Source organism: Pituophis catenifer, unplaced genomic scaffold (genome assembly GCF_029215685.1).
Source record: "Pituophis catenifer annectens isolate HBS135680 unplaced genomic scaffold, rPitCat1.0.hap2 SCAF_2, whole genome shotgun sequence".
Classification (NCBI taxonomy): Eukaryota; Metazoa; Chordata; class Lepidosauria; order Squamata; family Colubridae; genus Pituophis; species Pituophis catenifer.
In genome coordinates this window covers 193,540,719-193,564,572 of record NW_027256882.1, presented here as the reverse complement: position 1 = coordinate 193,564,572, position 23,854 = coordinate 193,540,719, and the positions used below count along the sequence as shown (strand labels likewise).

Below are 23,854 nucleotides of genomic sequence, written 5' to 3'. Positions count from 1 at the left end.
TCATGTCAGGATCTCCTGAAAAAAATGCAACCCATCCATCCCTTCTGAGTTATTCAGCTTTGTTTTCAAAACCCCTCCCCAGAGGTGGGCCGGAGGGCGCCTGTGGCAGAACCGTATGTCGCATCCCTTCCACGAGATTCTTCTCTCGAACCAAGCTCTTCATTTTAATTGGAAGCCAGAGGCAAAAAACCTCTTTATTATGGTCATGGACGTGTGGGTTTTGTTCCGAAGCAAGCTTGCTTCTTTCTTTTGACAATCGCCCGCCCCGGGGATAAGAGACCACGGTGTGATTTCAGAAGATTGATTGATCTTGTTGGAGACGATGAATCAAAGTCGACGTCGTATAACGTCGGTGAAGGCCAGGCACACAGAAGTAAGACTTCTAACTATTGCGGGCGTGCAGTAGTCAGAGAGGCTGGGACCTCGGGGAGATCAGGGGAGAGCTTTGAAAAGGGGGAGAGTGGCCCGTGGCCGCCGCACGGCTGGCACCATCAGCGATCCTCGGCCCGAGGGAAGCGCGACGACTGGCCCGGAGAGCCCAGCAGCTGCTTAGAAAGCTTTCGCCGTGAGGTCCCGCCCTCCTAGGAGGGAGCTGGCCAATGAGAGGTCAAAGGGGCGGGGTTTGAGGGGCAGCTGTGACGCCACCAACCCGGAAGTGGTCGAGAGCTCTTGGCTGGAGGTTTTCCCAGCAGCCGCTCCCAGCGGGAAGGGGACCCTCAGGTAGGCAGCCAGGAAGGCAGGCAGGCAGGCAGGCAGGCAGGCAGGCAGGCAGGCAGGGCTGCTCTGGGGCACTGATGGAGCCCGGTTGGATCTGATGGGCGTCCCTGGTGGGGAGACTCAGCAGCAGCAGCAGCAGCAGCAGAGGCACTTTCCCTTGCTCTCAATCACTCTCGCTTTTTTGCCAACGTGACCTGAAGATGGGTCTGCTTTCCTGGGACCGGCTCTCCCGCGCTTCTCTCTTCTTCCCTGCCGCAGCTTCTTTTCCGCTGAAGCTGATCCTTTTTCTCCCCTTGTTTGGTCCATAAAACGCTTCGTTGCTCTCTGTTACTTCTTCTTTTCTGGCCCGTGTCCGGGCCCTGCTCACCCTGACAGTTAGGTAGAATTACACTTGCTACATTCATGCACAGCCTTGAGTGTGCCCAGAGACGGTCATCTGAACCAAGGGTTAAACAACTTTGATTTTTTTTAGGAGAGAGTTACTTAAAAAGTAGCCGGAGAAGGGACGCTTTCTGCTGTCTTAAATTATCGACACTAAGTTGTGTCCTGGAACTGATAGTGCGTTAGACACCGAGCAGGTATATCAGGAATTGGCTGCTCCAAAGTGTCCTGTATTTCTGTGTATTTTCATATTCTGAATATATATGTATTCATATTTTAAATATATGTGTGAATGTGTACTCATAGTCTGTTAAGTTCACCACTGCATTTCATTGTACTGTATTTTATTGTAGTAGTGGGGCTTTTTGATTTTATGAGTTGCCCAAATCCTTTATTTGTTTGTTTGTTTGGTCCTGCATGATGTATAAATAATATAAATAAATATCCCAGTGATACAATAGTTTTCTATTGCTCCAGGATCATATGAGAAGCTCCAGTTGTTACACTTGTTTATTCCTTTAGGTGGTGGGGGCTGCAAGTCCTGAACCATTCTGATTGCTAGCCCAATGGCAGCTGAAGTGAAGGTGTCTGGGCAGAATCAGGAGCAGTTTCTGCTGCTGGCAAGATCTGCCCGTGGAGCTGCTCTGGCCAGCCTCATTCATCAAGTGCTGGAAGCCCCCGGTATTTATGTTTTTGGAGAGCTGCTTGATATGCCAAATGTTCAAGAGGTGAGCACTGAGACTCATGGGGTGAAGCCCTCAGTTGTATGGTACAGCCTTCCCGGATGGAAAATAGCAGGTCCTCATCCTCTCTAGGTTTATATGACCTCTGGTGCCTCTGTTCTGCAAGGCAGCCTTTCTTAGCACTGCTTTGCTATTATAATTACTTTAGGATAATTTGAAGTCACAGATTATGCTTTAAAGCGGAACCATCAGTTCACCCATCCTTTGAAACATGTATTTCTGCTCTATAAATGAGCAGCTTCAGGTTTCTGTCTGACTTCCTTTGACAAATTCTTGTGTAGCAGTACTGAATGGAGATTAGTCTTCTTTCTATTGAAGCTCTGAATAAAATTGCTTTTAAGTGAATGCTTTTCATACTGAATTTGGTAATCCACTGGTTTTCTAAAGTCATTTAGGATTTTTCTGGGATTTAATTGCTCAGGCTAACAAATTGCCTGATCTTTCTTTATGCTGAATTTTAAAACGCCAGTATTTATTCCAGGTAAATATATATTTTGTAATAGATCTACCCAGTACCACCTTTAAATGGGATGTGTCTCTTTGAATGCTTCCCAATCCTTCATAAAGGCATGAATCTCCCTAAAAATGTATACCTTTAATTAAAATATTTGGTGATTACATGATGGAAAAAAGTGTAGAAAGAAAAGTAATGTCATAGGCCCTTGCACGGAATTCCTCTAATTTTTGGTTCATAGGCCAATTTTTCTATAAGTAAAGAAAGGCTTAGAATGACAATAAAGAAGGAAATAGTGTGGGGCCCTCAACTTTATTAAAAATATGAAAAACCTTATCTCTTCCTTCTGTCATGAAGCATAGTGGTTTGAAATCTGTGGTTCCCAAACTATAGCAGTCCAAGTGGATTTATGGAGGAAAATAACCCTGTATTTCACTTATGATAGGTGATTTATTCAGTGGAATATGGGAACTTAAAAGGGTTAATTTTTTAAATCCAGCATGCAATCTTTGCTTTTGTGAAGTCTGCCAAACCTCTGAGTGTCAATGACCTGAATAATAGACAGATTATGGTGATGTTTATAAAATTCCTACCTTTTTTCTATAACACATTTTTGTGAGAGAAACTAGATGGATTGGTAAATGTGCTGCAAAATTACCCAGTAACCTTCCTTTATGTCTGAGATACTTTTTTTTTCTTAGATATTTATGTTGGATTTTGAACATCTGTAAACTGCAGCATTCCCACCACAAGAGCACTGCACGGAAGGAAACAAACAGGCTGTTTTAAAGATTTTCCATGAAATTGTTTGTACTAAAATTATACATGATTATACCATTTGGGATGACAGATGGAGGCTCATAACATTAAATAGACCTAACAATAACAACTCTCCATACATAAAACTAGTGCTGTATGTCTAAGAGCAAATAGGCTAGCTAGAACATTTCTCCCTATCCAATATTTTTCTGTCAGGGATTTTTAATCTGAGGCAAAATAGTACATTATATCAATTCCTCCATAATTTTCTTGAGTGGTACAGAGTGGGCAGAGGCTCATCATATTGGTGAAAGTCAGATCTATTGTTTACCTGGGGTGTACGTGTTCACAAAGTGGGCAATTAACATTTACTTCTTGCTCGCTATGGGTTTGTGTTTTCTGTGTGTGGGAAAAACAAAGAGAAAAGTAAGTTTCTTTAATAACCAAGCAAAATTATTCCGGTGTGAAAGATTCCATGAACAAAAAAAAAAAAGGTTTTTTTAGTCATTTCTCAAATAACTGTTGTTATTTTCTCTCCCTCTACAGCTAGCTGAAAGTGAGTTCTCACCTATTTTTCGCCTGCTTACAGTCTTTGCATATGGGACGTATTCAGATTACCTGGGTATGTCTTATTTTCTCCTTAAGAAACAGGAATGGTAGAGAAAATTGCCAATAGAGATGGAAGAGCCAAGAAAACAAAAATGAAGCAATGCTTCATAGCAGGGTTTGGATAATATGAAGTCATTCAATGCTGAAGCCCTCCTCTCTAGGATCAGGAGTTATGGACTAAAAATTTCATGGAGTTGAGAAATAACTGCTGGACATTAAAAGGAGACTGAGGGTGGCCTATAATGTGTAATTGCCTTACTCCTTTATCCTGCTTTCTGTAGTCTTCTGTTTGTTATCCATGATCTTTGGAGGATGTCCCAATGGATGGAGAGTATTTGTGGTGCATAAGGAGAGGGCCACCCTGCGGTTGGCACCAAATTTTTATTTTTACTGGGAGAGTGTGGTCTCGGAATCAGTCCATTGGTTTTGAAAATGTCTAAGTGGCTAATTTGTATGTTTAAACTCTAGACCCCCCCAAAGAAGGAAGAAATTGTATAAGATTACTAGACATTTGTGAAAACGCTGTGCATGTTGTCTAAGTAAATTTTGACTCTTTGACTTAAAAGTTTCTATTCTATTTAAGGAGGAGAAAAAAATGGGGCTGGATATAGGGTGTCTGAATCTGTCATGAGAAGTAGGAAAAAATTGGAGGAATGATTAATTGTATAAAAAATGGATGGGATCTTATCCAGTGATGCTAGTGGGAATTTGAAGGAATATTCCTTTTTGTTTTGGTCTGTGAACAGCTGAAGCTGGGAATCTGCCTCCCTTGACAGAAGCTCAGAAGAACAAACTGCGCCACCTGTCTGTGGTCACCTTGGCTTCCAAGCTGAAGGTAGCCTACCTATCCTTTTCTTACCTATTCTGCTCATTGTTTAGAACAGGGGTCTCCAACCTTGGCAACTTTAAGCCTGGTGGACTTCAACTCCCAGAATTCCCCAGCCAGCTTTGCTTCTGGAAGTCCGCCAGGCTTAAAATTGCCAGGGTTGGAGACCCCTAGTTTAGAAGTCCTCTGGAATTGGGTGGCTAATGAATGCAAACAAACAAACGAATGTTGTACTTAACACCAGCTTGTGTGCCTCCACAGTGCATCCCCTATTCTGTACTGTTGGAGCAGCTCCAACTGAAGAATGTGCGGCAACTGGAGGATTTGGTGATTGAGGCAGTGTATGCCGATGTTCTCCGAGGGAGCCTAGACCAGCGCAACCAGCGGTTAGAGGTGGATTATAGCATTGGCCGGGACATCCGCAGGGAGGAACTCAGTATCATTACCCGCACGCTCCAAGAATGGTAAGGAAGACTTTGATCCTATGAAAACTGGGGAGGATACTTCTTAACAAAGTCAAAGAAGTCCAACAGACGACCTTAGGCTCTGCTGCATATGTGGAAAGAAGTCAAATGGGTGCTGATCATGGGGCCCCATTCGGGACTGCAATCCCCTAATCAGCATCACACCATTTGGCAAGGATGAACAAAGCGCTTTTTATCACTTATATAAAATAGTCCTCATTTAATAACCCTAATTGGGATTGGCAACTCTGTCATTAAGCAAAACCTCAAGGGGCCCCCTCTGCTTGTTGACAGCAGTTCTAGCAATCCCACCTGTTGTTGACCAAATTGCACATAGATCCTAGCCAATTTTGGAAGATGATAAGTGATTGCCTCCCCTTCAGCTTCCTCCATCCACCCAGCTCTTCTCCAGCTCTGCCCTTTTGACAGCTGTCACTAGCTGCCTCCCACTGCCCAACCCTGCTTGTCACTGTATACACTGCACCACTGCTGGCTGGGTTCTCCTTTCATGAACCAGCCAGGGCAAGTTTTCGTGCATCAGCCAGATCCTTCTTTTGCACTGGCCACCTTCTACATGCTGGCCAAGTCTTCCCTCCTCAAAGGGAAGCCCTGGCCAGTTCCCAAAAGAAGGACCCCGCTAGCAGTGGCATGAGGCACAGCACAGACCTGTCTGCCTGTAGCACTCACCCACCAGTCTGTGGAACAGTTCCACAGCACAATCCCCTGTCCATGCCAGGATAGTCAGAGGGGAGGCAGGCAAAGGCAGTGATGAAGATCAGCTATGGGGAGGGGGAGAATTGGTGGCAAGGGGGACAGTTTTAAATCTAGATGGGCCCTTAATTCAGTTCTTTGTAAGTTCAAATGATTGCTGAACAAAAGGTGGTTAAGTGAGGACTACCTGTATGCAGTATTAATACTGGTACCAGAATTTTGTGCCCCATTAATTGGTCAATAGGTTACACCAACTAACACAATTTATTCTACTTTTATGAACCTTAAAACTAGGATAAGAGGCAATCGGGGACTTTGAAGAGATATTCTCTGTTGATAAAAAATATACCTCCCCTACATCATGTATGAGTTTTATCAAATGTCGCAAAACATTGTAAATAAATGTTTCCATAAACTAGAAATTTGCTTTTAGGTCCAACCACTTTTTTTCTTTTAAAAGTGAAAGCCAAGATTCTTTACATTTTTTCTGTATCTCTAAAATCTTGGTATACATTCAATTTGATCCTACTCTTAGAAAAATACTTTTCACTGGTGGGAAGAGAGTTGTATGCCTGTGTGGTAATCTTGCCAAAGTACAGATGCCTGTGGAGACAGATTCATTTTCCCAGGACTATTTCTCCTACCCCTCTCACTTCTTCCCTTGCTATGAGAACACTTTGCACACCCTTTTTCAATTGAAGTCTCTCCAATGGGGTCTACAGCACAAAATACAACAATGCTAAAATACACAGAGAAAGACATCATCATCAAGTGAATGCTGCCATTAAGTGCTTGGGTCTCAACATCTGATGCAAGCACTTAAGTCATGAGATTTGCACAACATTATCATGCACGTTTCCTTGTTGGTTCTCCCGTCCTTGGATGCCCATGAGCCAGTCTTTCTTCCAGATCTCCCAGTCTTAAGATTTATGAGCTTCTCCTAAATGCTGTTTGCTCTCTTAGTTGCTTTGTTGGTCTCCTGCTTGTTCAACTTTTACTGGTCCTTCCCAGGTGCCAGGGCTGCGAAGTTGTCCTTTCAAGCATTGAAGAACAAGTTAGCCGAGCCAATCAACACAAAGAGCAGCAGCTGGGCCTGAAGCAACAGATTGAGAGTGAGGTGAGGGGCAGGGCTGCAATCAATTCACAGCTTCCCCCCCCCCCCCCATTACACCTGACAGCCTCTGCTGGTTTTCTACATTTCTGGTCTAGCTCAAGTAGGCAACTTGTGGCCACCTGTAGCTCCAGAGACTCATTAAGATTGCCCCTGATTGCCTCATCAAGGCAATTTTCTATCAAGCTAATGTAGGAACATAAACCCTACCAGCAACTTGCCAAGTTCAATTCAAATGTTTTGGGTTATTGCCTATAAACCCCTAAATGGACAGAGAAGACCTGTTGTAAGTCACCTCCTTCTGGGAGGTAAAGTGGGAGGGCCCCCCAAAATAGGCATTCTTTGGGTAGCTCCACTCCTTTGCAATAGTTTGCCCCCCTCCTCCCCCCAAGGAAGGATAGCTTGTGCCCCCTTTGCTTTCCAAAAGGTTGTAAAAACCTTGGCTGTTCTGGAAGGGCTTTGGATTTCATTATTATATTCATTAAGGCCTACTATATCTGTTACTATTATACTTGTGGTTATATTATTTTTTAAAGTTTTATTTGTTCAATTGCTATGTCATTTTCTTGCTATTGCTCTTGTACTGTGTTTACAGTCTTTGAAATTGAGGCAAGTGTAATTAATTAATAAATATGCTTCCAGTAGACTTATCTTGCTTACTTTAGATGAGATTAATTCGTGCAACAATAGACTGAAAATGTCAATTCCATGTTTTCTGTATCTGACATTTCTTACTTGCTACTTAATAGATACAGTAATACCACTTCTGACTCCATGTAAGGCATTTTCTTGTTTCTGTTAAATTCCCAGATATAACTTGATAAAAGTCAATTCTCACAAATAGTAAAACTGGATCTAAAACTAACCTGTGAATATTGTCTTTAAAGAGATGATTATAATACTTATTCTATGATCATCATTCAAATCTTACCAAAAATATTTAACATAACATTTTTGGAAGTGAGATGCAGAAAGGTACTCTTAAAATGTGGTCACATTAGCTCCATTCAGAATTATGTTTTATTAGCTGATCATAGCAATTTTAACCTGGATGACAGACATGATTAGATTTATTGTTTAAAAAAACCTTTGTCCACCTCTCCATGGAGACGATTCTTTCATTTTTACATGGTTAATTTGCCTTTTAGCCATTTAATTCTATACTGAATGTGGGTGAACCTTTAATTATTACCAAGCATTACCAAATTATCCATTTTGCTAGTTGTTGCATTTTGATGTGCATCGTTATTCCAGGCTTAGAAAACACTGAAAGAATAAGCAGAGGTGTGTTTTCAGAATTTAGGAGGTTTTAAGAGGGCAAAGTGTGTATGTGGAGCTTTCAGATATTTCAGATATTTATTTTGCTTGGCCATTAAAGCACCTAAAACCTCCTCCCAGAACCTGCCATTTTTGGAGTATTAATGCTTGACAAGGCATATAAAACCCAGAGCTGGCCTTGAGCCAATGAAAGTGGTCCTTGTCTGCTTTACATGCTCTGATAAAGTTCTTGTCACGTAGGAAAAGAGAAAATGCTCCAGTTTAATTCTCCACAAATATACTTTAATTATTAGAGGTCTGGGAGCTATGGGATAAAGTTTGTGACTATTATTTGTTCAGAAAACTGAGCATAATACAACTCTACTAATATTAAAAATAAAAAATACATTTCATCTGAGCAATATTTTATTCTCCAAATCAATCTATAGCATAGTCAGCAAAGCTTTTATACAATCAAGTGCCTATCCTTATTTTGCTGGAGAAATTAATTATTTAGACTAATGAACAATGTGAGAAAAATATTATTCTAGATACCTGTAACTTCCTGGCTCATACATTTCATTCATTTGTTGCTTATATTATGTACAGTTTATAATTTCTTCTTTGGTTCTGTGCTTTGTTGTTCACACCCAGAATCTATTAGCACTGGGGTGATCTACAAGTATTGTTAATAAACTGGATGAGTCAGCAGGAGGGGAGAGAAATCTCAACAGTGTGGTTTTCATAATCACATCCTCAACTCTCCAGTTGAATGCAGCACATTGGAAGGCATCCACTGAAACCTTGGCAAAACGGGCCCCCAGATGGGATTTTTAAATTAAGACCTGGATGGAGAATGCCTAGTGAGATTTTTCCAGGATGATTGTGTTAGGGAACCCTTCCTGTCTTTGGAGCTGGAACTGTTCCTTGTTTCTTTTCCCTCATTTTCTTTTCACCCGGCAGGTGGCAAATCTGAAGAAGACAATTAAGGTGACAACAGCAGCTGCAGCAGCAGCAACCTCCCAAGACCCTGAGCAGCATTTGTCAGAACTCCGGGAGCCCGCACCGGGTACCAACCAGCGCCAGGCTAGCAAGAAGGCCTCCAAGGGCAAAGGGTGAGATAGCATTCCAGTGAAGGCTGGCTATTGCTTTTCTGCAGATGGGACAGGAAAGCAGAACATTGCCTGGGCTGTTTCATCAGTCCCTTACATTGGGGCTCTAGCAATTTACCTATAGAGTCTATAAAGCCCTTGTCTTGAGCATTTGGGTTAAACTTCTGCTGGTCCTCATTCCAAGGCTTTCTTCTTCTCTGCAGGCTCCGAGGCAGTGCAAAGATCTGGTCTAAATCAAACTGACAGAACTGCTGGCTGGGGAGTTGAAACAGGTGTCCCACGTCTGGTGCTTTCTTCTTCAATCCAGATGTATTTCTGTGCAACCTTGTCCCTGTGTAAATGGTTCTGCCTTCCCATTATTTTCTTCTTGTGTTTCTTACAGCTCCTTTCCCCTTCTCCTCTCTGGTAATTTTGTTTATACCTTCTCTATTTTGAACGCTACTTTTTCCCCCCTCTTCTCTCTCTCTCTCTCTCTCCCTCTCGCCTTACTTTTCTTTTCTTTAATGCATTTTTAAGGAGCCATGAAATGGCTGATGTTTAAATTACATTTGCACCAACAGATGGTTGTGGTAGCCTGTGTGGAAGCAAATCTGGCATCAAATGGCCGCTTAAATTCTCTGAAGAGATTCTGGGACATTTGCTCTGGGGCATACAGTTTGACATCTCGGTTTCCTGCTTTACTGGGATCAGTGAAAGGGAGGAGTGTTTGTGTGAGTGTTCGAGTGGATTGTTTTTAAAAATAGTATAAATATATAAAGCAAATAAAAAAGTACAGACTATTTCCAGGAGTATCTTCACTTTGGTGCCGTGCTGGTTTGTTCTGGATGTTTTGGTAACTGAATATATGATAGCTTGTTTTTTTTAGGTTACAGCTTTGGTGGGACTTTCTTGTAGAGGGAAAATAGTAGGAGAAATACTATACAAGATTATTATTAGCAAAGAACTGTAATGAGAAACTTGGTCAAATAAAAATTGTAATACATCCTCAGAGCTAACAGCTAAATGGAAACCTTTTTTTTAAAAAAAGGTTCCTGGAAATTACAGGCCAGCTAGTTTAATGGGACTCTGGAAAATCGGAATTTTCTATCCAAGCAGAGTTCCTGTGTATGCCAGACCCTGATTCATGCTGGGCTTACGAAGGCGATCTAGAGTTAGCCTGCTGATGAAACAGGATTGGAAATCCTAAGCATACTTCTCTGGGACTAAGACATTCAAATCAGTGGGACTCAGTACAAAAGTAGGAAGCATAGTTTCCTTTAGCTTGAATCCAGTGTAAAAGCTTTTGTTAGCCCATTTTGTTTATTGGGTAAGAAGGGTAGCAAAATGGCAATTTCTGAAGCACTGGAAGTCAACTAGTGTCTGCAACTGTTAAAAATGTAGGGAGAAAAATTATTTTAGAGGCGTGGGCTTTCCTAACTGTCTTTGGAAGACAGCCTTCTCTTCTACTAGCTTAAATGCTGCCCAACTAATATGTGGCTATATTTTCTTTTTTCCCCCTAAGAAAGGTAGAAGGTGTGGGAGGAGGCAGTATTGTAAGAATGAAAGAAAGAGAAATAGAGGTGGGCAGCAATGACAATGAGAAAAATATATGAAATTGTTTCAGCTGTAATCTTTGTTTTTAGAAATTGTAAAGAAATATGAAAAAGAGCCCCAACAAACTGGACAGGAACAAGATCAGAAAGATTTGCATATATATCAAAGCTGGGCTAAGCCTACTAAGACAGACCTGAGGTTAACTTCCTCAGATCATTCTTCCCTTCTTTGACTCAGGAGGAAAATACGTTGTTATGAAAAACACTGTTTCTAGAATCTGTCTTTACTATGCTTCAAAAACAGGACTGGTCAGTGTTCTAGCCTGCATACATTGGAACATGGGGAGGTTTTAAGGCATCCCTGAAGTCCTTACCCCTCACATCAAGCCATGTACCTCTGATTTTTTTGGATGGGTGGGAATAGCTCAGAATCAGTATTTTCTGGGCTGAGTGGTCATTTGGTGACTTGGTTCAGGGCAGGCAATGATAGAAAGATTATCTAAAGAAGGCTAGGCAGCTGCTAAGAAGGTAAGATGTGGAAAAATTGACTGATGTATAGAAGAGGTGCTAAACCTTTGTGGTCCCTTGGGAATGCTAAAGCTATTGTGGGGAAGACAAAGAGTCAGTTGCAGTGGTGGGTTGCCCCTGGTTCACACCAGTTCTATAGAACCGGTAGTAAAACCGGTGGGATGCTCCACCCACCGACCCCGATGTCATCAAAATGCTTCTGTGCATGTGCGCGGCCCTGTTGTGAACCAGTAGTAAAGGTAAGTAGAACCCACCCCTGGTCAGTTGGTGGGTTAATTTATCCCAGGTTGTTCTGCAGTATGCTGGGATAGACTGAGTTACAACCAGGGGTGAAATGCTCCTGGTTCGGACCAGATCGCCCAATCCGGTAGCAATGGAGGCGGGTGGTTCGGAGAATCGGTAGCAAAAATCCCTGCCCCCCGATTCCCAGTTGAGCCGCGCGATCATCAGAGGCTTTTTTTATTTTATTTTTAAAAGCATTTTTTCTACAACCTCTTCAGCAGAAAAAATGCTTTTAAAAGTAAAAAAAAAAAAGCCTCTGATGATCTCGCGGCTCAGCTGGGATTGTCAGAGGCTTTTAAAAGCATTTTTTCTACAACCTCTTTGCCGAAAAAATGTAGAAAAAATGGTTTTAAAAGGAAAAAAAAGTTGGCCATGCCCACCCAGTCACATTACCCCCCCCCCAGCCACTCCCACAGAACTGGTAGTAACAAATTTTAGATTTCACCATTGGTTACAACCAATAGGAACTCTTGGCCGGACTGCAACTATAGGTCCTTCAAGGCTTTGCAAAGAGGAGGTAGAAATAATGTCCCACCAAAAAGTGTACAGCCCAAGAGTCAAAATAGTTTAGATTCTTTCAAGCACTGGTAATTCTTCCTTGTTATTTGTCACAAATGGGTGAGGCAGTACCCTTTCCTCAACATTAAAAATCAAGGAGCACCAGTCTCTCTCCAACAACAAGTTATGTAAAAAGATCAGAATGTTTTAAAGGAAAAGCACTACTCCAGATAATCTTTAAAACATTTGGGGGGGGGGAGGAACAGTGGTGGGATTCAGCCAGTTCGCAACACTTTGGGAGAACCGGTTGTTAACTTTCTGAGCAGTTTGGCAAACTGGTTGTTGAAATAAATCATTAGGGCAGAGAACCGGTTGTTAAATTACTTGAATCCCACCACTGACTGAGAATGGGGGTTGCCACCTTTCTCAATGGGAATATTGATCTCATGAAGACTAAATGTTCCATTAGCTTGATTAGATTAGGTTGATATGTTAGCCCATAAATGCACTATGCTCACATATACAAGTTGCACTGGTGATGTGTCCAGTCCCTCTGGAAGCCATGGAAAAACTGGCCATGGAAATGGCTGTACCCAGCAACCAGATGGGAAGGGATGGTCCTGCAGCAGGATAACTGGAGCCCAGCTGCCAGCATAGAATGGAAACACTTTTGCACAACTTCAGTGTGGCCCAGCTAGCAATGAGATTGCTAATCTGTTGGGAGGACACGTTTTTGGCAAATAAATAATAAGATATCTTCATGTTACAACAACCATGATAGGGGCTATATTTGTGCGTTGGTTGGTAAAAATGGAGCGTTAATCTTACATTAACCGTTTGATCACTTGAATCTGAACTGTTAGGAAAAGTGCCAGGGAAAACCAGTCTTTTCTGAAAACAGATGTAGGTATTTCTTTCTGGTAAGCAACTTATAGCACAAAAGGAAGCAGTGTGTTAAAAAAGAAATAAGATCAAATTCCTATTCACTCCCAGGCACTAGATGACCTTCGGCTATTCAATAACTCTCTTAGCCTAATGTTCTCAAAGGACTGGTGTAAGGGCAAAACAAAATAATGATTCTGTGTCTTGCTGGTTTTATTTATTCATTAGTGTATTTATTTTTACTTACAAGTTTTTCACTCTGCTTTATCATCCATTGCCCAAAGGCAGCTTGCAGTAGAGAGACAAAAGTTATAACAGTAGTAGAGAATTTGCAGGAAAAATGAGGGAGCAACTATTAAAATAATGGAAGAGGACCTTTTCTTCAGATCTAATGTGGGTGCCTGGTGTATGTGAGGAAGGGAAGGGAATTCTACATGTTGCGGGCCAGTAGTCTAAAGCTCACATGTTAGGAGGGAGAAGATAGTCCTTTAGATACATTCTGATCCTAAGTCAAACTGGCTTTAAAAATACCTTCTATTTAAACATGGGCTAGAAACCTTCTAACATGGTATACCTTGAGTAATACGCATGGCTATCCAGCCCAACAGATTAAAGAGAAAATGCCCTGCCCCTCGGCTTCAGTGTAAGCGCCTTCCACATAGATTACCCACTAATTGGGAGAACAGTGTTTCAACAATCACATTGAGATAGCTTGAACAGAGGACATCCCCCTTAATTTGTCCCTATCCTGGCAGTGGATAAGATTGGCAGATGTCCTTTTTTGCTGCACTTCAAAAGGGTCCCCCTCCCCAAGGTGTGTCAACACAAGCCTGGCTGTGCAGTTTCTCTGGCAGGCTTTCATTTGATCTAGACCAAAGGTCTAGAGCTGGCTGAGGAACTCTGGGAGTTGAAGTCCACAAGTCTTAAAGTTGCCAAGGTTGGAGACTCCTGATCTAGACAATGTCCGTGCTCCAATTGATCACTCTATGGATCTACCATTATGTCCCTTTCCTGATGCTCATTTTCACTATGGCTACTGGGGAAAGGATTATACCTGTATAAAGCCTGCATCCCACAATGCTTTGCAAAAAAGATCTTAAGGTTTATCTGGGTGAGTTGCTTCTATCTCTCTTAACAGATGGGCGTCCGAAGTATTGGCTCACCTGCACCAGTGAAGTAGTGGAACTTTCTTTTTATTTCTACCCCCACCCCCACCCCCAGCTTTGTTTAAAACCTGAAATTGACAAGAGTTCTACCACTTTCATCTTTCAGCTACAGTGATGAGAAGAAAAGTAAACGCTGGGGAAAATTTATTATTAGAAGCCCATAGTCACTTTGGATAGTGAGATGGGTAACATATAAATTTAATAAATAAAATAAATGCTGTACTAGTGGATGGGTGGATACACTGGATGGGAAGGTACAGGCGAGAATCAATGGGGTAGGGGATCATGATCAATGGAAATCACATGTCCTGAAAGAACTGCCTAGAAGAGCAGTGTTTCTCAACCATAGCAACTTTAAGATTTGTGGACTTCAATTCCCAGAATTCCTCATCCAGCATGGGTGGTTAGGGTATTCTGGGATGTATCTTAAAAGTTCCCAAGGTTTGCGAAAAACTAGAAGGATTGTTTTCCCAGCATGAGTGGAAGGCACATAGAAACAGAGGAACCCACTGATTAGAGGCTTTGATACCCGGGACAGAACACCTGGCCAGTATCATTGCTAATCCTAAAGCATAGACTGAAATCCAGTAGCATTTTTTTAAAACCAGCTTCATATCCATCCAGTTTTAACATAGGAGGCAAGCAGTTTAATTATATCCACAGAATTGAGAGTCTCCAGGAAATACAATTTTCTCCAGAAGCAAAGGAGATCCTTGTACCTGATTGGAGAGCATTCACAAAACATACCATTATTCAACCGGGATTCTGCTGTAAAAGATTCAAAGCAATGTGTTATAGTTATAGTGACAGTCTTATCTTTTGGAACCACTCTTGCTAAAAACTTCCTCTTATTAACAGCTACTTTGAATTCCAGGCAGTATGCATGTCTCTGTGGCATTAGTGAGAGAGAAAGATGCCTGGCCTATTTATTTAATAAAGTAAGTGAGCAAGCATACCAAGAAGAGCCTGTAGTACAGTGGACTGAAGCACTGTTATTAATATCTGCTGCTTGCAATTACTGCAAGTTCAAATCTCACCAGGCTCAAGGTTGACTCAGCCTTCCATCCTTTCAAAGGTAGGTGAAATGAGGACCCAGATTGTGGGGGCAATAAGCTGACTTTGTATAAATATACAAAAGTATGAAGGCTATTGCTAAACGCATTGTAAGCTGCCCTGAGTCTCCGGAGAAGGGTGGCATATAAATTAAAGCAAAAAAAAAAAAAAAGGCAAATCTCCTAATCCATTACTTTAAAAATACACATTACATTTTTAAAACACAGGACCTAGTTGACATTGGTTTATCTAGTTTCATGGCCAATCCAATTAGATAGCAGAAGACTTTAAAGCCAGAGAGGTAGAATAAGGGGGGGGGGAAATCTGAGTTCAGCAGGCAGAATTCATGACAACAAAGGACACACGTTCTTAATCAAAAGAAACACAGAATTGTCTTTGCCTAGTAGTTAATATAAACAAAATAAATCAGAATCGTCATTCATCTTCTTAGCATTATTCCTGTAGGTGCAGGGTCCACTTTTTGGATCAATTAATGCCATCTTGCACTATCAAACATAGCATTCACTTCGTATCTGCATTTTGATGGATATAGAACCATAAAAAAAACACCAACAACAACCCTGGACCTGATTGGTCTGCGTTCAGCTCAGCATCTCCCTGGCGGGCAGGCAGTATCCAGCAACACCACTAGGAGGAGCAGACCTCACTGCCTATGTCAGAATGGCCTGGGAATTTAGAAAAGAGAGAGTTCAACTTCATCATCTAATGGACATCTAGATGTTCACAGTCCAGGTGTGAAAGGCCTAATGTTTATACCCTTGGTTACACTGAAATAGGGGGCTTCCCAACTATCCATTTCTCTGGTATTATGTACCGTGTGAACGTGGGACTTGTTCTGAGGAAAATCCTTGCCTGCTGGTGAATGCACTTGTGGATGACTAAGATTTCACTTCAGTCCAGTTACTTTATTAGAGGTCACAGACCCAACATGATGGATTATCAAGAAACATGAATGCAAAATATCCATCGTTCCCTCCTCTTGCCTGAGGTTTGGGCTATTAATTATAGTTGTTTTAAATCAATTTGCTTGAAAGACTATGGCATTATCATTGGTTCTGAGTAAGCTCAGCTGTCATTTCTCTTGCTTCCTTTGAAATTTTGAAGAATCAAAGAACAATACGTGGCCGTGTTTGCTTCTGTCTTTATCATTAATACTCCCGGTACATTAGAGAAAGCTGCTTTTTGACGTTCTCAATTCATACGGTTCACTTTCATGACAATAGAGATGCTGCAGTGAAATTTCCCAGATTTTAACACTGCCCCCTCTCTCGTTTTCTCTTTGTTAAGCTCCCATCCTTGCATTTGTATCCTTCAGGACATAAATGCTCTGCATCAATGCTGTTTCCTGTTCTTCTATTGCACACCAGACCAGTCAAAGCGCCATCTGGAGATTTGGGGAAATGACAGAGAGCTAAAAGACAGGTCCCTGTGCTGCTTAGCATATTGTATATCTAAGCTTAGGATGGCTGTTGTATTTCAAGGGATTTGGGGTTTAACTTAATCTAATTCTATTAGGAGTTGATTCAGTAATCTGTTCATATCCCAGCTTGATCACAAGCTGCACTGTCCTCTTAAGAAAAGTGTGCTTTAGTGTATAAAGATATTTATGTTTCTGTTACATGACCCAAATAATGCTGTTCAAATACTACAATCATGGGGCAACTTTGAATATGTCCATGTAGCTTTCTTGGCAATAAAATGGAATTGGCTTATCACTACAAATAAATTCAATGGGTCACATGTAAAACAAACAAGTTGTTTTGCACTGATAAATAGCTGATATGAAGCATGAAAATCAACCGTATCATAGCTTCTTTTAAAACATGGCTTCTCCAAATTCTCACTGCCCTATTTTGGAAATGGTACCTCAGCGGGACTTCTGGTGAGGATTCATGGCAAACTAAATGTCTCCAAAGGATCAGAGAGCATTGTGGGGAAAGCAGCAGCCAGATGGGATTTTTGGGCAAGCCAAATCTCTCCAAAAAAGGAGAGGTTGTGCGATTGCCTACTTATATCATATTGACAGCTGCTTCTCAGGAGTAAACTGCAGCAACTAAGGTTTCTGCAGCCAGCTGGTGAGTTGAGTGGCTGAGAGTTGAGAGATTTCCACCAAAGCTCATAGCTGCAATGTAGCCTTATGCACACAAAGATCTGTTGAGCCTCATGTCTTAATCACTTTGCTTCTTAATTGCTTTTCAATTATTAAAAAAATTCAATCAAAATGCTTTCTAAAATACACTGGGTGAGTTTCTTTTAATCCTTAGTGAAAGAAGTTTTAAAGATAAATTTAAGGACATAGAAACATTTCTTTTTTGGGAATAAGCAGCAAAATGATGATTAGAACATTGATTTTGGAAAGTTATAAATAGGCTAAGGTCCAGATGGATTTGAAATGAGATTTTGAAATTAATTATAAGAAAACTCCCCATGGGAAAATGCTGTTGTTTTGGATTCTTGTGTTAGGATGGCAATTTGAACGTTGGATATTAGAGGGAACTATAGAAACTAGAGATTACATTTAAAGGAGAAAACCATTTACATTTGATTTATTAACACAACATGGAACAAAATACTTTATCACTGAAAGTAATTTGTGAGCAATGGATTCAGAGGTTAATCTTAAAAGTGTCTGCCTTTATAGACAGTCTTTAAAAGATGTTTTGGAAGAGGAACAAGGTTTACTGGATAAGATTGCAATTGATCTGAAAATGGACTTAAAAATGAATATAGCAAAGAAAATGATATGGAAAAGGTATTACATTGAATATACGACTGGAACTGGCTGATGCCTTAATTATTAAAAGGGAGATAAAATGCCTGTAGGGAGAATTTCCCCTTTTAATATAAGAAAGCCCCCATATTAGCAAAGGAATGCCCCCCCCCCAAGAAAATGCCCTCCCAAGAAAAGGCTTCCCTAAAGTAAAATCACTCAAGCAGCTGGCCCCTGTGAATGGATATTTAGTTTCACAAACTCTTCCATTCACAAACAAAATACCTTCAGCTACAGCTTCCACAGAAGGTTGGAACTGATCAGATTAAAAAAGCAGAGAGACAAAGACACCTAAAATCTACATTCCCCACCCAGCTCCAAGGACAGGGCACAACCTCCCAGCTACAATGGGAGTCAGGCAACAATAATTAGAATACTAAAAGGGCACACTCAAACACAGATTAAAATACATTTCACAAGGAATCTGGGCATTTAAAACACAAAGCCCTAGAACCAACCACTGGTAAAAAGACATCCACTGATCAGACTGTCAGCTGTCTGATTGCTGTGTCTCTTTGCTTTTGATTCCTAAATAAATGAAGACTTCCTTTCTTGTAGCTTGCCTCCAAATTGATTTCTCCTGCGTCTTTCTCCTGGCTTGGAACCGAACCAAATTTTTGTTCCAACATGGCAAACCAAAAGAGCAATTTGCATAACTTTCTTATATTGAATTTACAAAAGACACTTGTTAAAGTTCTGAAGGATTTTATGGGAAGGTACAAAAAAAATGAAAGAAAATAACCTCTAAGACATTATTTGAAGGGATTAAAGATTAAGATTATTAAAAATAAAAGGAACAAATAGATATTGGATTTATTTGATTGAAGTTAACGGACTTTTGCTGACCAGAACCGGATGACAAGCTTTAAGGATTTGTTTATAGATAAAAGATAAGATGAAGAAATAATTTCTTGTATTTTAAGAGAAGGTGATAAGTTACTAAATTGTTTATACTTGTTGTGACAAAGATGAAGTCACTATTTTCTTATACATATACATATTTTCTTTTTCTTTGCTATATTCTTTCATTTATTTTCAGTTTTTTCTCCATTCCTTTTACTCTTTAATTTTTTTGTGTAATAAAAATATTACAAAAATGGCACAACTGGAAAGTCTTAAATAGTGATCTCAGTTCCCTAAATCTGTTTGAATGTACACTGAAGAAAAACATATTCTTCACAGTAATGTTTTATGAATGATCTGGTTTAAATGACAGAAGTATAAGCCCCACCCCTTCCCTCAAAGCAAATAGCTTTGTCTTTATTATGACCACTGAAAAACAAATTAAAGTCAACATAATAAAAGCATAAAAAGAAAGTGTGGGAACCCATAACACAGGGAAGAAACCATAGACATGGTCTAGGAAAACAATTTTATGTGTGTGTGTCTTTGCATCAGTTGTGACTTCTGGCACCTGCCCGGACAAGTCCCTGCAATTTTCGTGGCAAGCTTTTCAGAAGTACTGCAGTTTGCCATTGCCTGCTTCCTGGGGCTGAGGGAGAGTGAACAGTCCAAGTATTGGAAGAAATGTCCATCTGGATTCAGTTCCAAGTGGGGAGAAAGACACTGGAAACATAGAAGCTGTTTGGAAAGATGGTTTAATGATGGACAGGACCACATGGTTTCAGGTCCTGGGCAATCGAGCACATGGGTGTGAGAGAGAGAGTTTTATACCCTCTCTTGGGCCCCACCTTGGAGCTTCCTGTTCCTGTGTAAGAAATGTATTCTGATTGGTTGTCAGACTCCCATGGGGCCATGTAGGGGTAACTTTGTAGGTTGTCTTGAGTCCCAGGCTTGGTTGAATCTTGCTGGGTGATGTAATGAAGGGGCTTTGGGCAATTCCTATTATGGCTTAATGGCTTTGTCCTGGTTTGGATTGGTTTAGTGAGGGCTAATCCTATCACCCTGGAGTTGAAGGTCTTTTGTAGATAAAATGGTCCAGCCTTTTGTCTTGTAGATAGGTTAGCAGCAGTCTTTCTGGGGCTATTAACAAAGGTGGGGGCTGCTTTCCGAGAGCATGTTTCTCCTTTTCTCATCCAGGGAGGTATAATATTCTGCCTTTTTAATATTTCCTAGAATATTTCATTCTTCTAGGAGAAGGGTCGGTGCTAACTTCCTAACAAGGACACCCAACTGGCTTTGTGCCTAAGGGAGGGCTAGAACTCTCAGTCTCCTAGTTTTTAACTTTAACCACTGCCCCAAACTGGCTCCCTAGAAAAACAATAAAATGCCTTAAAGTCTGAAACATTTATTTCAATTCAGTAAGAATGAATATATTTGTTGAAGTACAATAAATATGAATAACAGAATATTAAAAATAGAATCCAAGTGCTAAGTTCAAAATGACTAAATTAATTAATAAAAATAAATTTAAAAAATACTAGAATTGTATCTGTTGAATTATTATACCATTTAGTGAATACCTAGGGACATGATTGATTGATTTTGACTCCTAGCAACCACACAGATTTTTCCCCATGATAATCTATCCCTAACCTGGATTTTGTAGGTCTTTCAATGATATTCCCATTGCCACTTCCTATCCTGCTTCTTCAAAGTTCACATAGTGACGTAAGATTATATGTATGTAAATGTGTATAAATAAAATCTTTTATTAGTCATTGACAAGAAAGATATAACAGGAGATATTACCTACAGTAGATGCAAGGTAAGAAGAAACATAGGAAAACAAAGTACAATAAAAGCAGTAAGTTGCAGTCAACACAATATGTGACTACAAACTATTGAGGAGATTTTTTGTTAATATTTCATCATCTTGGAAGAATCTTTTCCAGTTGGTATAAAAGTGTCTTTGGCTTCAACCAGTAGCTTCCAGTATAATTTGAGACCATTTCCTGAAAAGAAGCTAGACTGAGAACCCTGACACAGACCTAGGTCCATCTAGGGCAGGGGTTTCAAACTCGATTTAATTGAGGGCCACATCAGGGTTGTGTTTGACTTTGGGGGGGGGCATGGCTGGGTGGGTGTGGGCAGCTCGGTATCACTTGTGTCGGGGGGGCTGTGATGGCCCGAATGTTCTGCCAGCAAAAATGGGCTCCCAAGCTCCATTTTCGGCTGCGACGGTTTCCTGCAACCTTCTGCCAGAGAAAACAGAGCTTGCAAGGCCTGTTTTTGGCTGTGAAGCCCTCCTGCAACCCTCTGCCAGTGAAAATGGAGCTCAGGATGGCCGCACGATGACCAGCAAAGGCTGGTCCTTTGCTGTTTCTAGGGCAGCCCTGTGGGCCAGATCTAAAAACCCCCACAGGCCAGATCCAGCCCTCAGGCCTTGAGTTTGACACTCCTGATCTAGGGACTTGCCACCCACTTAATGGTTGAGTCGCAAACTCAGAATTCTTGACCTTCAGAGCATCAACATATGCAGAAGCTTTTGTCAAATAATAAAAAATGTTGGGACATCACAACTTAGTTGCACCCCTTACATCCAGTTCCTGTGCAGGCTTCCTCACCACCCAATTGTTGGGCACTGCCCTTTATGGTCTATTTTATCTAAGATGGTGCAGATTACCTGGATTCCACAGCATTCTTTGTTGTTTGTTTCATCATGGGAAAATTGCAGTCTTTTAACAAAGGAATATTGATTTCTTATCCTCTCACCCTTGAGAGTCAGCCAAAATCTGACATCACTGAGCAATGTCCATCTATTTTGGCTTTGGCTGCAAAAGAAACTTGTGCAAAGTAAGGTTTTTTCTTTCTTTTTATTTTGCCAGTAGATTTTCAATTTCTCAGAAGATCAATAGTCCTATAAAGTGATGTGGGGGGAAATATTCAACCGCCCCACCCCAAAAGCACTGATTGACTAGTCATTGGGGCATATGACTTGACTAGATTTAAGTGGGAGATAGTTTTAATGTGCATGTGAGCAATGTCCCAAATGATGGCTTATGGAGTTTGTTTATTTAATACAGGATCATTACTCCATCAGGAGACTCATGGAAACATAGACAGGTAAATGTCTATCTACCCTTCTAGGCAGGATGATCTAGAAGGGAATGCCCAGAGACTTCTTAACCCTGTCTGGCCTCATATTATGGAGAATAACTTATAGTTTCTTGTTGGAAGATAATACAGAGTGGGAAGGTAAAGGAATCGAATCGAATAGAACAGAATAGAATATAATTCTTTATTGGCCAAGTGTAATTGGACACACAAGGAATTTGTCCAAGGCATCAATCCATCCTGCCCTTAAATCTTTACAGGCAGTTCCTCTCTCTGGCTTCCTTGCTGAGGCACCTCAAAGCTCAGCTGTGGGGAGATGGAGGTATAAATTATGTCAACATACTTTTCTGAGAATGGGAAAAAATGGGAAGAAATTTCTATAAAAACAGCCTTTCTTTTAATCTCATCAAACCACAAACTCTTCCGATCAGGGCTTCGGTCTCTGAATAATGGGCCGGACGAAGAGCGGGGAAGCGACTAAAGGAGAGAGGGACAAAGCCCCCTTTATGTGGATGCATGTAAAAAAGGGGTGGGATTTTGACAAACTTCCCCTCCAAGACCAAGAAGAGATTCACTTCACTCTCGCCCCCCCCCCCATTTCCAAGAGCCTCCAACTTTGCAGCTGCTGCTGCTCCTCGCCTCCGCGCTGTTTCCTCCCTGCACGACGGCTGCAACCTCAGAGGGAAAGAGGCAGCAGTGAAGCCCTGTCACCCAGGAGAGGACCGTGGAGGGACACCTCACACGTCCATTGCCCTCGCCGCCTCTTCTTTTGCGTTGGCTTCTCGTGGCTCTTAAAGCTGATCGTGAGGAGCTGGAAGACGTTTCCTTAGATCTCCCCTAAGTCATTGTTGGAGCGTCAGAGATTTAAGAAAATGTTTTCCAGCTCTTCACAATCAACTTTAAGAGAGGCAAGAAGCCAACGCAAAAGAAGCGGCAGCAGACCCGACAGGGGCTTGTTTGTGTTTGTCCCTCCGCAGTCCTCTCCTGGGGGACAGCCAGGGCTTCGCCGCCTCCTCTTTCCCTCAGAGGGGCTGCCTCCAAGTCCTTGCGAAGGGACAGACACACACACACACACACACACACACCCTGCCTTGTTGCCTCCACTGCCGCTTCTTTTGCGTTGGCTTCTCGCCTCTCTTAAAGTTGATTGTGAAGAGCTGGAAGATGTTTTCTTAGATCTCTGATGCTCCAACAATGACTTGGGGGAGATCTAAGGAAACGTCTTCCAGCTCTTCACAATCAACTTTAAAAGATAGGATAGGATAGGATAATTTTATTTCTATACCACCCCTCTCCCAAAGGACTCGGGGCAGTGTACAGCCAGGTAAAAACACAATACAAATATCACAATTTAAATTTAAAAATTATAAAAAATATTACATTCAAGGCCAATTAGCTAAAAACCCCCAAAATTTAAGAATTCAGAATTTAAAACTCAATTATGAAGCTAGCCCTGCCTGTCGGAAGAGCAGAGTCTTAAGAGCACAGCGGAAAACTCGGAGATCAGAGATCTTGCGTATGTCCGGGGGCAGTTCATTCCAAAGGGCAGGTGCCCCCACAGAGAAGGCTCTCCCCCTAGGTGTCGCCAGCTGACATAATTTGGCCGATGGCACTCTGAGGAGTCCCTCTCTGTGGGAGCGAACTGGTCGGTGGGAGGCTATTGGTGGCTAGAGGTGAGAAGCCAATGCAAAAGAAGCGGCAGTCTAAGCGACAGGGCAGGGCGTGTGTGTGTGTGTGTGTGTGTGTGTGTATGTGTGTGTGTGTGTGTGAGACATCCGGCCACCCTCCCCCAGCACCACTGCTGCCGCTGCCCCTCTCACCTCCAGCACAGCGGCTCCGTCTCCCTGTAGGGCCGCCTGCCTACCCACTGGCTGAGCCGGAAGGCAGGCAAGCATGGTAGGGCCATGGGGAAGGGAGCTAGCTAGCTGGGCGGCCCCAACATGCTTGTCTGCCTTCCCGTGGTCCCGTGGCCAGGCCCGCTTGCCTGTCTTCCTCCCCACCACTGCTTCTTTTTTGGGCTA

The 23,854-nt window shown here is 41.7% G+C and overlaps 1 protein-coding gene across 2 annotated transcripts; it reads left to right on the top strand.

Moving 5' to 3' along the window:
- Nucleotides 1–640: 640 nt before the first annotated feature.
- Nucleotides 641–9,932, top strand: COPS7A (COP9 signalosome subunit 7A). 2 transcript variants are annotated; one of them, XM_070935348.1, is made up of 8 exons: nucleotides 641–720; nucleotides 1,621–1,826; nucleotides 3,601–3,676; nucleotides 4,410–4,498; nucleotides 4,751–4,953; nucleotides 6,676–6,781; nucleotides 8,996–9,147; nucleotides 9,348–9,932. In XM_070935348.1, exons 2-8 carry the CDS (start codon nucleotides 1,665–1,667, stop codon nucleotides 9,385–9,387), a joined length of 828 nt encoding a protein of 275 aa, XP_070791449.1. In that variant the 5' UTR covers nucleotides 641–720; nucleotides 1,621–1,664; the 3' UTR covers nucleotides 9,388–9,932. The 2 variants fall into 2 exon arrangements, with proteins under 2 accessions (XP_070791449.1, XP_070791450.1); XM_070935349.1 differs by lacking the exon at nucleotides 641–720 and adding an exon at nucleotides 1,133–1,295.
- Nucleotides 9,933–23,854: the final 13,922 nt, after the last annotated feature.